At 47.1% G+C, this 15,340-nt stretch overlaps 1 protein-coding gene across 1 annotated transcript in view; it reads right to left on the bottom strand.

Moving 5' to 3' along the window:
• The window catches only part of LOC119383185 (atrial natriuretic peptide receptor 1), a 60,647-nt gene that overhangs the window by 37,732 nt on the left and 7,575 nt on the right, over nucleotides 1–15,340 (bottom strand). The window contains exons 2-3 of the mRNA XM_037651223.2: nucleotides 3,236–3,535; nucleotides 2,516–2,743 (exon numbers count right to left, since the gene is read on the bottom strand). Coding sequence (XP_037507151.1) covers nucleotides 2,516–2,743; nucleotides 3,236–3,535 — 528 coding nt within the window. The remainder of the gene's footprint in view (nucleotides 1–2,515; nucleotides 2,744–3,235; nucleotides 3,536–15,340) is intronic.

Below are 15,340 nucleotides of genomic sequence, written 5' to 3'. Positions count from 1 at the left end.
TCACGAAACTAGAAAATAGTGATCTCAAGTACCATTGAATAAGTAGTTCGCAGAATCATTGACCATTATGACGGGAGAAAGGAGACAAAGAAACCCCATTAAAGTTAGCAATATTTGGATTCAATTCGCTGTCATACGCTGGGCTAAAAAACGGAGAGGTCACACTCGCACAGATACGCACATGCAAACAAAAATATTTCCAGAAAAAAAACGACAAAAATAAGATGTATGCGCCATCAATCTGTGAGTGCTTGCCATACATTTACAGATATTCAAATTAGAGCACTGCACGGGCCCGGGCCGGCCCGAAAGCCCGGGCCCGGCCCGGCCCGCGGGCCGGGCCGGGCCGGGTAAGGGGTTGTTGGATAGGGCCCGGGCCGGGCTCGGGCCCATGATCTTCGGGCTCGGGTCGGGCTCGGGCCTGAGCCAGGCCCGTATTAGGCCCGGGTCACATACGTATATGTATAATTGCGTGTGTACGTTGTGTGGCTTTGTTTTTGTTGTTTTCTGGGGCTTAATTCCCGAAGCAACCCAGGCTATATGAGACGCCGTCGTTGAGGGCTCCGGGTAATTTAAACAACCTGGAGTGCATTGGCGTGCACAGAAATTGCACAGTACAAGACGTCTACAATTTTGCTCCATCGGTATGCTACACCAGATTTCAAGAAACGCCTAATATAAGTTTCCGCCATTATAGTGAGTGAAAGACGTTCTTGGGTACCGTGTAAGGAAAGCAACGGTAAACTGCCTAGATTAGTGTATATAAGATGTGCGCGTTCGCATCTAGGGAAACATTTCGAGTATGCAGCTACGCTCGCATGCCCGTAGACTGGCCAACGCGACTTGTGAGTCATTAATATCTCAGGAGCTGTTTTTCGTGCATTTTGAGTGCAATATGCGGAGCGACTCTCATCACAGGGCGAACGCCGTTGTTGATTTTGCCATTACTAGTGGTGAGGCGCCAGACCATAGAGACACCAATTTCCCCGAGTGTGGCTCAACTGGAGTGATCAGGCTAGAGAAGCAATCCGGGAGTCTGGGAATAACCAACACGCAGACTGATTAGTTTTATTTAAAGCACCCTTTATTCAACACACCGTTACTGTACACACGTCTGACACGAGGACGGTGGCTCGCTCGTTAACGGGTGTGCCTTGCTTTGACAGATCTATGGCCCTGCGGTGGCGGTGACTCGGGGAAGAAACTACGTTTTCGTGCTCGAAACAACAAAGAACCTTGTTGTTTTGAGCACGAAAACGTAATGTAGATTGGGTGCAGTTGCCTGCCGAGGAGTCAACACGACAGCTTTAATTTATGTAACGCTGCCCAGCCTGGTGTAATCCTCCCAGAAGCAGCTAGAGCACGTTTTTTTTTTCATTGCATTGTGCAATAGATGAAGTTTGCAGGGGACTTTCTACTTTTACTCAACAGCCCTAGCTCGTATGCAGTTGATGTAGACTCAACCTAAAAATGTCTGCCATGCTTTTTTTCTCCACTTTATGCAGGTATTATATTTTGTAGTTGTTCTTTGAAATGCAAAAATGAGATGGCGTGGTTAGCACTGCGTGCGTACATGAAAGAGCCAGCTATGATTCCAATTATATTTTATATTGGCCTGCAATCATTTCGCAAGAGTGTCACGCGCGTAATTTACCGAAAGTATACACAGTACCAGTGAAAGTCGTGACACTGAAATAAGTTCCTAAAACAATCTCTAGAAAATATATTTTGTGCGGCAGGTATCTTCACAATAACCGAAGTTTGGACAGTGCCTCCTTTATGCTCAAGGCATAACTAGCTGAAACGGGCCGGGCCGGGCCGGGCCGGGCCCGAACCTTTCGGGCCCGGGCCGGGTACGGGCCACATTTAAGAACACCGGGCCGTGCTCGGGCGGGCCGGAGCATGGCATTTTCGGGCCGGGCCGGGCCCGGGCCGGAAAAATCGGCCCGTGCAGTGCTCTAATTCAAATGACTTAGTAATTTTTTAGAATAGCAGCAAGCCTCGAGATTTAGCAGGCGTATGCGTAGATATCGCACTTGGACTTTATCATAACATCTTTCCGTCCGTTAAGCGTCATTGATTAACCGGCTTTGATTTGATGGAAGAGAAACTTGCTTGAGGCAGGAGAACCATGGCTGTTGGTTCATCAGAAATAAAAGCTTAGCACAAACAAGAGAACAGAAAAAAACACACCAAAGCAGGACCAGCACTGCATTCGAACGCTGGTGCCGTTGTGATGTGCGTTCCTTTCGTCCCAGTTCTGTTTCAACTGCAAACATTTGATCATGATGAATTATGTTGTTGAAGAAAAGGCAGTGGCAGAGGGCGGGCTCTAAAGGTTTGGTCGCAACATTACATATTTCGCGCAGTCCTTGTGATCATATCATTAGGGAATGATTATTAGCAAAAGCGATGTTCTGTCATTCGTGACGCAGCAAAATGACTTAAAATGGTTACAATTTTCTGCTTCTGTGAGCTTCCTTGTGCGTGCAGAATAGTTTTTGGTGGCAATTACCTCTCCATCGCCAGCCAGCAGGAATACCCGCGCATACGAGCGACCTTCGACCAGCAACGAGGTGTAGTTGACGGACGAGCGGCTAGAATCGAAGTCACGGAAGACGGCGCGCACTCCCGTGTCAGGGTCAGCGAACAGGCCCTCGAGAGCACGCCGCAGCTGCCGGAAGAAGGACTGCGAACTGTCCGATAGCACCACCAGGTGCCGCCAGCCGAAGTGGCGCAGCACCTGCACGCAGTCGGTAAGCGTCAGCTCGTTTGTCTACTAGGGTCTGGGTCGGTAACCTTCATAAGCTATGTGCACATTCGTCGAGTATTCTGCTCGGTAATTTCACCCGCAACAGCTTCATGTAGGACAGTACTCGTCTGCTGTATTGTATACCCACCTCTCTAAACAGGACACTGCATTTGATTGTTAAAGCGGTTGAAGAGTAGAAATAGCCATTGGAGTTCACTGGCTCTTCGTAAATAAGCTATTCTCTTCGCGTGTATTTACTAATACAAAACGATGTCTGACTAGAAGGCTGTTTAACTTTGCGGCCGAGTATGCAGCCTCCGGAATACGTGAATGTACTCTGCGACTCACTCAAAGAGTCTCATTTCCAGGCGTGCCGAAGCCGTGACGCTGATTCCTAATGTTCGTTTGTCGCAGCAGCTCATCGTTATCAAATAAAAAAAGATTGCCGAAACAGTGAACGAGCTGAGCGTGCCTGCGCCATACCTGGAGGAAGGCGTCCCGCAGCGCGTTGATGGTGAGCGCGAGGCGCACCAGCGTGCCGTAGATGGTGCGGTCCTCGAACTGCGCTCCGACACCGGCAGCCGTGCACACCGGCACGTTCCAGTGCGAGGCGAGTCGTCCCACCGAGTCTACGGCCATGGAGCAGCCGGGGCCCACGAAGGCCGCCACACCGCCGCCCAGGTATTCTTCGGCCGCATAGTTGCCCGCGTAGTTGTTGATACACGACGTGTAGCCGCGCCGGCCGATCAGTTCGAACGCAATGTGCGGGTACAACTTGCGAACCTGCAGCGAAACCGCCGCCATCAAGAACGGGGCCATCTGGCGGCCTAGATTTGCTTGAAGGACAGGGTGCGTGTAAAAACGTCCAGGGAATGTACCCTTTTGGTTTTCATCGGTATATGAGAGCTGGCTTGGAACCTTGGCTGAATGAGGCCTGTTCGAGTGACAAGCCACGCATATTAATTATCGCCTTCGCTGTCTCTAACGCAATGACCGTCAAGCTAAGGTTAACTAGTTTTCCTGCTTTTGCTCACTCAGGCTTCAATGAATGGATGAATCTTGACGTCCTTCCTTGTTTTCCCTTTATGTCGAAAGTTTAACTCGCTGCTCTCACCTCAACGTTGAACTTCTTTCTGGCAATTGTCAATGCCTTCAATGCAGCAAGACCATGTTGTGCCGTGTCCCAAATGACTAAGCGAAATTTCTGTTTCAATAAACACAACATACGCCTACACCCAGGGCTGGGCAAAAATACTTTAAAATTGTATATAAGATACAAGATACTCAGGCAAGAAGTATTTGAGATACAGATACAAGATACCACATAACTGATTGTATCCGATACGATACATTGCAATTGTATCTTAGGATAATTCGATACATTCGCAAATTTGTTATTATATATCTATATAATGTAACACCAAACGACTATGCACAAAAATGTTCGCTTGAAAATTTATTAACTGCGACCAGTTTTGTTTTGTTTGAATGAAATGTCTGGAAGTATCTCAAAAGTTTTGTATTTCTTGCTCAAGGTATATTAGTTTCATTCCGAAATAAGTTACTGGCGTTGCTTTAGCTGCTTAACATGACATCTCTCTATGCGCTTCGCTGATCCTTTCACAAGAACTTTCACAAGAGCATCCGCACGATGGTGCAATTACCATTGTGGAGTTCTACATTGGCCGTAAACGTATTACGGTTTTCGCAGTACCGGATCACTGGACAGGTGTGCATCGGCAAGAACGCTGGCAGCGACATTCATTGCGACGCATCGTGTTTACGTAGAGGACATAAAACTGAAATGACCTTTATATTCACTTATCTGCTGGTGTAAAACATTCGTTAGCGACGTACTCAATAATGCACAATCTTTTAATAATTTTTCTTCTACGATAGAACATGTGCAGCCCAGAAACGTCTTAGACGTACTGTATGTTTGCACAAAGCGCCGCAGGACACCACCGCTATTCACCCTATATTGCCAATTTTATCTCCGAACACCTGGTGATTAGTAGGAGTAGGAAGGCTTAAGGGAAGCCTAAAAAAGGAAACCCAATATATCTAAGTAAAATAGAAAAGCGGTTCCGTATCAAACACAGGGAATAAGTATAGAAACACGGGGCAGGCGCTACCCCCAAGAGCTAATGGACAAATTTAGTTGAGCGTCCGCAACGACGTACGGACGCAGCCTGCCATAGGAAATGGCTGGCAGGCTGCGTCCGTACGTTGTTGAGGACGCCCAACTAAATCTGTCAAATAATACTTGCTGCGTTGTACGTTCCCGAACCGCGATATGGTTATGAGAGACGCCGTAGTGGGGGGCCCCGGAAATTTCGACCACCTGGGGTACCAAAACCTATGCACACGGGCCTCTAGCATTTTGTCTCCATGACCCACCGAAATGCGTCTGCCGTGACCTTCGGGTCGCAGTCAAGCACCCCATAACCACTAGCCCACCGTCGCGGGTAACCCCGAATAGCTATAACAATTGAACATTTAAGGTAAGACCACAGAAAGTTCAATGCCTATGGAAAATAGCGTAAAACGGCTCGTTAGAATGCTCGTGAGAAAAACAGAGAATTTGGTATAACAACCTTTCCCGAATTCCTTTGCTAAGATCTTTAAGGTGGCTCCTAATAATTAACGCTATTATAATGCAAACTCAATTTCGCTATTTTACTAAGTAGTAAGCAGAATTTTTGTTACTGTGTGCTCCAGGCCCGAGCAGATTATTATATATTATTGCGATAGCAATTATATGGACAGTCTCGGCTGATTTTTGCCGTCGCCGCCGTCATGCACCGTATATGTATATGTCTATATATATACAGAAAAGCCACAAAGAAAAATAATTCAGAAAAACGTTCCGGCGCGCGTAATCGAACGGGCGACCTCTCGCTTTCCAGCGCGCGGCGTTAGACGGTTAGGCCACCAACAGCACCGTCTTTCAGCCTGCTAACGGCGAGCTATTTATATACACCACTTACATCAGCATGCTTTCTTAGTTACCACATAGATGGCGCGATGTGCACGCGTGGCGCGCTTTAAAGATCGTCGCCCCGTTCCTGCGAACGCCGTTGCCGCTTCGCACTACAGGGCGTGGTCGCCTTCGCGCGCTTATCTCGAGGAAAGGAGGCGGCTGGCGGGGGGCGGGGGGGCGGGGACGGGGGGTTGTATGTCTTGTGCTTTCTCCGCGATGTCCGCGCTGAATTCACAGAGCGTACCAAAGTCACTTCGCTCGCTGCAGCGGCCGCGCTTGCAAAAGGAGCGCGCTGTTCAAACAGAAATAAGTAACAACTGTGACAGTTAGTTCGCGCTCGTCCTGTGTGTACGTGTTCGTTCGTTTCGTGCGTCCTGCTTTATGTTTGAGCAGTGCGCTTCAAGTGTCGAGCTGTGACGCATGATAGTTCGCGCTCGTCCTGTGTGCGTTCTTTTCGTGCATCCTTTGGGCTCGAGCGACGCGCTGGCAATTTAGAGCTGCTTTCCGTTCTTCGCGTTACATTCCAATCTATTGCTATCGCATTCATTGCTTCGCCGTTGCGGCGAAACTGTGACTTTTCTGTTCCCAACATAGCCTTGACATAACAGTAAACTCAAGTGGAATATAAGTATGCAAACACCAGCAGAAACGACGCAAACAGTTAAAAGTAAGAATAAATCAAATAGCTTACCTTGGCAGCTCGGTAAAAAACATATTGCAGTAAGCGGACCGAAAAAACAATACAGATATATAGGTAATGTATGGCATGGAAAAGACGGACAGCTGAGAAAGAACTTGTGCTAACAATAAAAATATGATTTTAAAAACTCACTGAATAAATCAAAAAAGACGTACGCCAAGATAGCTTCTGTTAGGTGAGTGCTCGTTCTGTTAGATCCAGCATCGGTACCGGTGGCGCTACAGCTGTTAGAATCTTATTTGCATATCTCATTGCATGTAAGTCAAAATTACATCCACGAGGTCCTTCAAATCGCCGATGTGTGAAAGCCTCAAGATGCAACGCAACCCCATTCTTGTATTCTTCAGACTTCGTGACGAAACACAACGCAAGAGAAACTTCGATAACGACACTACAGCGTCATCAGAATATGTGCGAAAGACGCCGCACGCATTGGAGCTCGCGGCACAGGATAGTGACTAAAAACCAGTTTCGTGGCAATGACACAACTAAAAAGAAAAAAAAACATGGCTGATCCCTCTGTCATAGGAATCGGTATAACACGAAAGTGAAACGTGTCTTCACAGACGTAGTTGAGCGTTTGTTGCACATTCTTTCACCCCAAGGGCGAAGGCATGAATGCTACAGCAACAAATTGTAATGTCACGCGAACAACGGCAAGCAGCTCGAAACTTGCAACGCGATGATCAAGCAGAAAGGACGCACGGAACGAACATACACAGGATGAGAGCGAACTGTCACATTTCTAACTTATTTCTGCGTGAGCACCGCGCTCCTTTCGCAAAAGCGGCCGCTGCAGTGAGCCTAGTGACCTTCGTGCTCTCAACGCGAGACGTACAAACCACCGCGATCACGAGATAAGCGCACGCACAAGCGACCACTCCCTGTAGACGCGGGCGCTCGTCCCAACGGCAACGACCTTTCAAGCGGGCTCTTCGAGCCTTACTTACAGGGGCGTAGCCAGAAATATTTTTCGGGGGGGGGGGGGGGGTTCAACCATACTTTATGTATGTTCGTGCGTGCGTTTGTATGTGTGCGTGCCTATATACGCAAGCAAAACTGAAAAATTTCGGGGGGGTTTGAACCCCCCCAACCCCCCCCCCCCCCTTGGCTACGCCCCTGCTTACTTAAGGTTAACAGCGTGAAAAGAACACACGGCAGACAGGAAAAAGACAGGAAAAACAGCCCTTCGCACCATCTCTCTAGTGATAACGAAAACACGCTTTAACACAGATCTCTGAGTACAGCCACCGGCAAATGGTGTATATAAATAGCTCACCGTTAGCATTGCGAAGAACGTGCCGTCCGCGGCCGAATCGTTTCGCGCTGCGGATCGAGGGGTCGTAAGTTCGATTCCAGGTGACGGAGCTTTTTCTTCTGGTTTTTTTCTTTGTCAACTGTTAGTCTTTATATTTTACAACGTCATATCCGTGACGGAAATACGTCTGTGGAGCCGTGGTGGACCCCGGCATAAGACACTTTCGTGTTAAAAAACAACACCGAGAAAGCAAATGGTCGGCTGGGCGTCGATGTTCGCGCGCTTGTCTTTCGATACGATGCGAGCGCCACCACGTGACTCCGCTCCATCAATACGGACGCTCAGAGCTCATTAGCCCTCGCTGGAAAACCCTGGCGGAAAGATGAACTAACGTCACTGACTTTAGTTTTATTGGCTTAGCGGCAGCAGCATCAGCATGGGAAGCGGAGTTCACCAACGTTTATTGTTTCGCACGGTGGTGTTGCAGTATCTTGTATCTACACAATACATTCCTCATTGTATCGGAAATACAGATGCTGACACACGTCTTGCGAGACGTATCGCGATACAGATACAAGATACCCAAAGAGTATCTAAGGTAGTATCTAAGATATTTGTATCTTCGATACTGCCCAGCAGTGCCTACACCTTTCGCTCCTTACCAAACGATGGACTAATTTTCATGTGCTCATTCGGCAATGCTGCAGGCTCATATCAGTCGCGAGGACGGAACCCTCGCTTTGGAATCTACGCAAAACAAAATGCCAGAGGTGGCGCTTTTTTGAATGTTAGTAGACAAAATCTACGAAATTTGTAACAGTTACTCCGTGCCGCGATCTCGTGATAGCGAACTGCTGAATGCATGGCCATAAACAACATTATCTACTTCACGCAGAATTTGTAGGGCAGTTTCATGAGAGTTCACTCACACTTGCTTATACATATTTTACCTCTGGATATTAATGCTTACGTCAAAAAAAAAAAAAAACATTATGCTAACATATAAAAAAAATATTGACCTTTCAGAATACATGGTGATTATTCCGGAATCTCAAAGTTACACAACATGCTATCTTAAATCACCCAAAGGCATAAAAAAGAAAACAAATCCCTGCCATCGATCCACTTCGATGTCAAAGTGGATCGATGAACGTGCGAGAAGAACGGCGTTGTTATCGTATATGCGTCTTCAGTGAGTCCAACAGTTTGCAGTATGCACACGCCCTTCTGAATTTTGCCTGTGATAAACCAAGCATAAGTTATAATAAAATTGGAGCTCCATGTTAGCTTTGATCTTAGCTCAACTCGTAATGAAAGTGTTAGGCCTGAAGGAAGTTTTAAATTATGAAAGGAGCGCCTGCATGCAGGCGACTTCATAAGCACAAAAGTACAAGGCCGCTACTTTGGTCTCGCTCCCGCATCAGCGATGTCTAGAAACGAACCTTCGACTTCGATATCCGTCGCACGGCATAGCAGCATTGTTTCGGCGGACGTGGTGCAAAGGATTCTATACGCTCGACTCGAGTTACTTTTTTACACGAATGCTCGTTCTTTTATTGGGATTTACCTCTCGCGCAGCGGATGCGCAGGCATTGAAAAGTTGTATATAGTGTCCCTGCGGGTTAGTCTTTCACGGTAATCGCAACTTCTAGGTCAAGCTCCATTGTCCAATCGTGTAGCGTCTTGTGCGGCTCCTGCGCGGTGGGGCATCAAATGCTTGGCCCCTCAGGGTCCCAGCAATTACCTCGACCGTAAATCAGCCGCACAGCAGCAATGGGGCTCACGAGGATTGCCGTCGCCGCCACGGATATTGGCTCATCCCGATGCCGGAGGGCGGCCGCGCGCAGCGCTGGGGCCCGGCTTAAGGCGGCCATATTTCTCCGGACCCCTGATCCATCGCGCTGTGGCCCCGTTATTTTTAGGAGGTTGCTCGTTCCGCTCGCGTGAGCCGCGGCCACTTGCTCGAGGACCGGTCGCGTAACTTGCCCATGCGGACCCGCTCGTTGTCAGAGGCACATGAGCGCAGGCTCGGGACATACTGTACCGGCTGTTGCGCAAGCCTGATTTATGTTAAGAATTCGTTCACCAAATTCATTAAGTCATTCGCGGTAGACTCGATAATATAAATATACATAGCATACATCTGCCTCAGATCATGCCAGGAGGCGTCGTTCGCTTGACTGTTCAGCCGACAAGGAGGGGGGAAAAAAGAAAAAGATCAAAGGCGGCAATGGAGGATTTCGGCTGCGTTTATCTCCCGTTTACGATACATGCAGAAAAAGCGGGTAACCGGTCCTCGCTCGCGCTCCACGTGGCGAGCACAATGAAACTCCCGCTCAGTTTCTGAACGCTTGCGGGAGGCCGCGCACGCGGCGAGATTTCGCGGCGGTGGCAACCGCCGCGAAATCCAACTTCGTGCGGTGGCAACCGCCAACGCCCACCTGCTTCGTGTAGAGAGAGCGGCAACTCACGCGCCTGGCTGTCACCTTATCGTTGTTGAGGTTCAAGCGGGACTTGCAATGACAGCCGTCCCTATCCTTACTATTATTGGCTGGGATGTATACAGAAGTGGAAGAATCAAAACCGAACAAGAAATTAGGTTTCGCAAGCGATGGCTCGAAAGCACTATCTCGGGCCTCTAATTATGTGGTTGCCAAAGATAGTTTAGGTCTCAATTTAAGCGTGCAAGCCGGAACCGTGCTGACGTTAAGCGTACTGCCGGAAACAAGAAGGAAACAATGCATTTTGGTTAACCCTAAGCTCTTTGTAGTTACACTGTCCATGACGGTACATGCACGAAGCGTCTACATTGTTACCCGCTGAGCAGTCTTCATTGTACAATACATGCGTGTCTGCTATGGCATTGCAGCGAGGATGGGAGACGCACTTTGTCATTTCAAGATGACATTTTCCTTTGACATTACTTCACGGAAGCGATACAGAATTCGCACCGATGCTGCACCGCCACTGGCAAGGACACTCGATGGTAACAAGCCATGGTGCATGATAGAAAACATATAGCACAAAATCTAACGCCGACAGAAGGAACAAAACATACACGAACCGCTCTCTCTCTCTCTCTCTCTCTCTCTCAATTAGATTTTTATTGAGAAAACGCAACATATATAGGCACACATTATTATGGCAAAAGAATCCAAAATCACGCGAACATCAGCCAGTCTTTGTTCTTTGCACATGACACACCTTTCCATAGGTCGGAAAACTCACTCATGAGCCTACTTGCTCCGACTCACTCAAGCTCAGATCGAGTCTGAGTCTGAGTGAGTCCGGGTGAGCAATATTTTGGTGAGTTTGATTCCGAGTGAGTCCGGTTGAGAGAAACTTTAGTGAGTCTGTGTCCGACTGAGTCCGTCTCAGGAAAATTTTGGTGAGTCTGAGTCCGAGTGAGTCCGGTTGAGGAAAATATTGGCGAGTCTGAGTCCGAGTGAGCCCTAAGCGCAAAATATATTTCTTGAGTGAGTCTGAGTGAGCTCCACTTTTGTTGCCGACCTATGCACCCTTCCCTTGCTCCCACAATCAATGTGTTTGCCGCTTGTAAAGAAACTGTATTTCTTTTTCCGTTAGTGCTATTGAACGATGGCTGATGCATCTGTCCTGTTCTTTCTGAATGTGGTATACTTCACTGATCGAGTGGATAACATTATATTTATGTATCTCGATGATGTTGGTGGTGCTGTATTCTGGCATGCGCCCGCATGCGCGGCAATGTAGGCACAAGTGAGTTTGTTCGTTTTTCTTTTTTTCTATTTTACAGCTTTCTCATTGCCCTTCATTAGATTAAAGGCTGATCGAAATAGAGGAAAGAACAACGAACCAACTCACTTGTGCCTACACTGCCGCGCATGCGGGCGCATGCCAGAATACAGCACCACCAACATCATCGAGATATATAAATATAATGTTACCCGCTCGATTCAGAAAGAAGAGGACAGCTGCACCGGACGTCCTTCAATAGAACTATAACGGAAAAAGAAATACAGTTTCTTTGCAAGTGGCAAACGCATTGATTGTATGAGCAAGGGAAGGGTGGGTCGTGCAAAGAACGAGACTGGCTGACGTTCACGTGATTTTGGATTAATAATAATATCTGGGGTTTAACGTCCCAAAACCACGATATGATTATGAGAGACGCCGTAGCGGAGGACTCCGGGAATTTCGACCACCTGGGGTTCTTTAACGTGCACCTAAATCTAAGTACACGGGCCTCAAACATTTTCGCCTCCATCGAAAATGCAGCCGCCGCGGCCGGGATTCGATCCCGCGACCTTCGGGTCAGCAGCCGAGCGCCATAACCACTAGACCACCGTGGCGGGGCTATTTTGGATTCTTTTACCATTTTAATGTGCGTCTACATATGTTGCGGTTTAGCAATAAAACTGTAATTGAGAGAGCGGTTTGTGCATGTTTTGTTCCTTTTGTCTACATTAGATCTTGCGTTATACAATTTCTTTTATCATCTATCCGTACCAACTCGTCTTATTGCTTGCTCACACGAAAGCCATGGGGCCACTTCTGCACGCCGTGTTTGATCGAGCGGCCATGCTCCATGAAACCGACCTGAGCGCCCTGAAGGAATGCACCACGTTACCAGTGCAGAACTACAATTAACGAGAAATAAAGTGCACGACAAGCGCAGAACTTCGCCTGGGGCTCATAGAATCAGAATCACTATGTTAATGAAGCTCATGGCAGAATTACAACAACGATATAGCATAACAGCGTACATACAAAGGTTCTACTCAATGATCGTAAATGGAACACTTGGTTGTTTAGTTAGAGCAGTCGCTAATGATAAGTAGTAACAAGTTCGGTTAAAAAAAAAAGACAACAACAAAAAACCCGCACGGCTTTATTACCTACTGATGTATCATGCGCAATTAGCCTTCGCCCTAGATATTGTTTTTTTATCGCTCCAGTCACTATTATGACTGGTGGCTGCCCGAACGCCAGCCGATTAACAAATCATGAAAGCAGTGACAAAAAAAAAACAATAGCAACAGTACAACAAACAGGAGCACAGAGGCAATAAATGCACCACACGTGCGGTGTCTCCAACGTCTCCGTCCTGTTTTTCTTTTGTTTTTTATTTTGCGCTTTTCCCACGCCAACCAGCTTAAGCGTGGCACGTTTTCGCAATCAGGAAATATTTTTCTGCAAGAAAACTTTAGTTCACCGCTTGCTTTGTTTTTTCCTTCCCCGTCCTTTGTTCTGTGCTGGTTCGTGCGAAGCATATCTCTCTCGAATTGACCGAACAGTCTACTCCTACGAGGTGATATTCGTCGCCGTTCCTTATTAAAAGTTCTTTTATTTATGAAAACTGACTGAAACCAACGACATATGATTTGCCGCCATGTGGAGCTTGTTAGATGTATTTTTTTGTATTGCTCTGAATTGGTTAATTAACTAAGATCATTTATGCAAATTTTTTAACATTCACTGGGCCAAGTGCGCTTCGTTACGTTGTAGAGAGCATTCCAAAGTGGCCGAACCAATTATTTGCGGCAACGTACGTGCATGCTGTGCGGGAATTTTTTTCGGCGTTCAAAGAAATCCCGCGAATCACGAAGTGAAACCACCTGACTGAGCTCGGGTGCTATACCGTACTGCAGCGCTCTCAAACGTGCTTTGAGCGAAACAACCGGCGCGGGAACTGTGGCGAAATGAGTGATCGGGGCTCCAGTCATCGGCTTCCCAGTGTGTCAGCGTGTTGACGGACGCAGGCGGCAAGGAAGCACCGTCGTCCCTGATAAGCGACAGGTTGACGGTCCGCGCGCGGGTCCGCGCGCTGGTCCGCGAGCATGGTTTAGAGCGCTGCAGAACGGTGGCGCACGAGCGCAGTCAGGTGGTTTTACTTCATATTTCGTGGGATTTCTTTAAACGACGAAAAAAATCTCCACGCAGCACGTACGTTAGCACAATACATTGGATCGGCCATTTTGGAATGCCCTCTACAAAGTAACGAAAGACACTTGGCCCTAAAGTAAATATTAAAAATTTTACATAATTGATCTCGGTTAATTAAGCAATTAAGCGCAGTAAAAAAGATACCTTAACGAGCTCCACATGACGGAAAACAGTATGTTGTTGGTTTTATTCAGTTGCGATTAGCCACCTTTTTTCTAAATTTTTTAGATTTAAAAATTTTTTAGATTCTAAACTTTTTCTAAATTTTTTAGAGTCTGAGTGAGTCCGGGTGAGTAATATTTTGGTGAGTTTGAGTCCGAGTGAGTCCGATTGAAGGAAATTTTAGTGAGTCTGAGTCCGAGTGAGCACTAAGCGCAAAATATATTTCTTGAGTGAGTCCGAGTGAGCTCCACCTTTTGTTGCCCACTTATGGCCCTATCTACTCATCTTCAGCATTGCAATCAGCCTTATATCGGCTTACGTTTATACTCAAGTCTATTCACACATCTCAGCACACTAGCATTCATGCTCCACTTCAATATTTATTGATCAGAGGCGTGAGTTGGGAGGCGGGGTGCCATGACCTTCCCCCGCAAACTCTTTCATGGAAAGTTCTTGATAAAAATATCTCGTGTGAGTCGCGAATTTCATAAAAATGTCCCTACTGGATTGATATATGATAATGATGATATATGATATACGATAGTAACACGTATTTGAAGGTACAAGATCAAAAGCCGTATCGTAGAGCACCGAATATGAGAGATGTTGGCGTTAAAGAGGATTGACACCATGATCGAAAAAGCTCATTTTACGCCAACAGACTCATGATTCGACTCACTCAGGCTCACTCAGGCTCACTCAGGCTCACTCACACTCAGGTTAAGCCGTGAGTCTGAGTCTGAGTGAGTCCGGCTGATTATTACATTGGTGACTTTGAGCCTGGGTGAGACCGGTTGAGAAAAGTTTAGTGAGTATGAGTCCGAGTGAGTCCGGTTGAGGAAACTTTTCGTGAGTCTCTGAGTCCGAGTGAGCCCTCAGAGCAAGGTATATATTTCTTGAGTGAGTCTGAGTGAGCTCCAATTTTTTTTGCCGACCTATGCCGACGAGTCAGCACAGTTCCACTGAGTTGGCGACCTCTGCGTCCTGCATGCAGCCTCAATCGTAGAAATCACTGTCGGCGTCACTGGACGGCAATTCACTCATCGCTGTTTACGTGCACCACGAGAGATGACAGATCTGCCGCTAGTACGTTGCGAGTTGCTATCTCCCAGTGACGTCACACTGAGATGACACCTCACTGAGAAGCCGCGGCCTCGATATCGAAACCGAAAGTTTTTTTTTTTTAAGGTAGCCGTATTAAAAATATATGCGATGCATTCCCAAGCACCACAATACTCTTTTTAGGGTTCTCTACACCAGTGTTTTTATTTAGAGCAACAATCCGAAAATATTTAAAATTTGTGTCAATACTCCTTTAAGCCATCGCATGGCGCGCCGCTGGCAGCTTGCGACGTTAGGCGACCTATTTTAGCAGACATATAAATTAATATTTAAGAATCATCAAGAGGTATCATATTGAGTTAATTTGTGTTACACATAATATGCGGACAATTCTGACAATTGCGGCCGCGCAGCCAATACCGTGGGCTGAATCGGTGATTGGAGCGGTTCTACGACTTCGCATCTATATAAAAGCTTCATGCTCGTTTGCTCTTGATA

This window comes from Rhipicephalus sanguineus, chromosome 1 (genome assembly GCF_013339695.2).
Source record: "Rhipicephalus sanguineus isolate Rsan-2018 chromosome 1, BIME_Rsan_1.4, whole genome shotgun sequence".
NCBI classification, from domain to species: Eukaryota; Metazoa; Arthropoda; class Arachnida; order Ixodida; family Ixodidae; genus Rhipicephalus; species Rhipicephalus sanguineus.
Note: the sequence above shows the minus strand (reverse complement) of the source record. Positions and strands in the feature narration are given on the sequence as shown.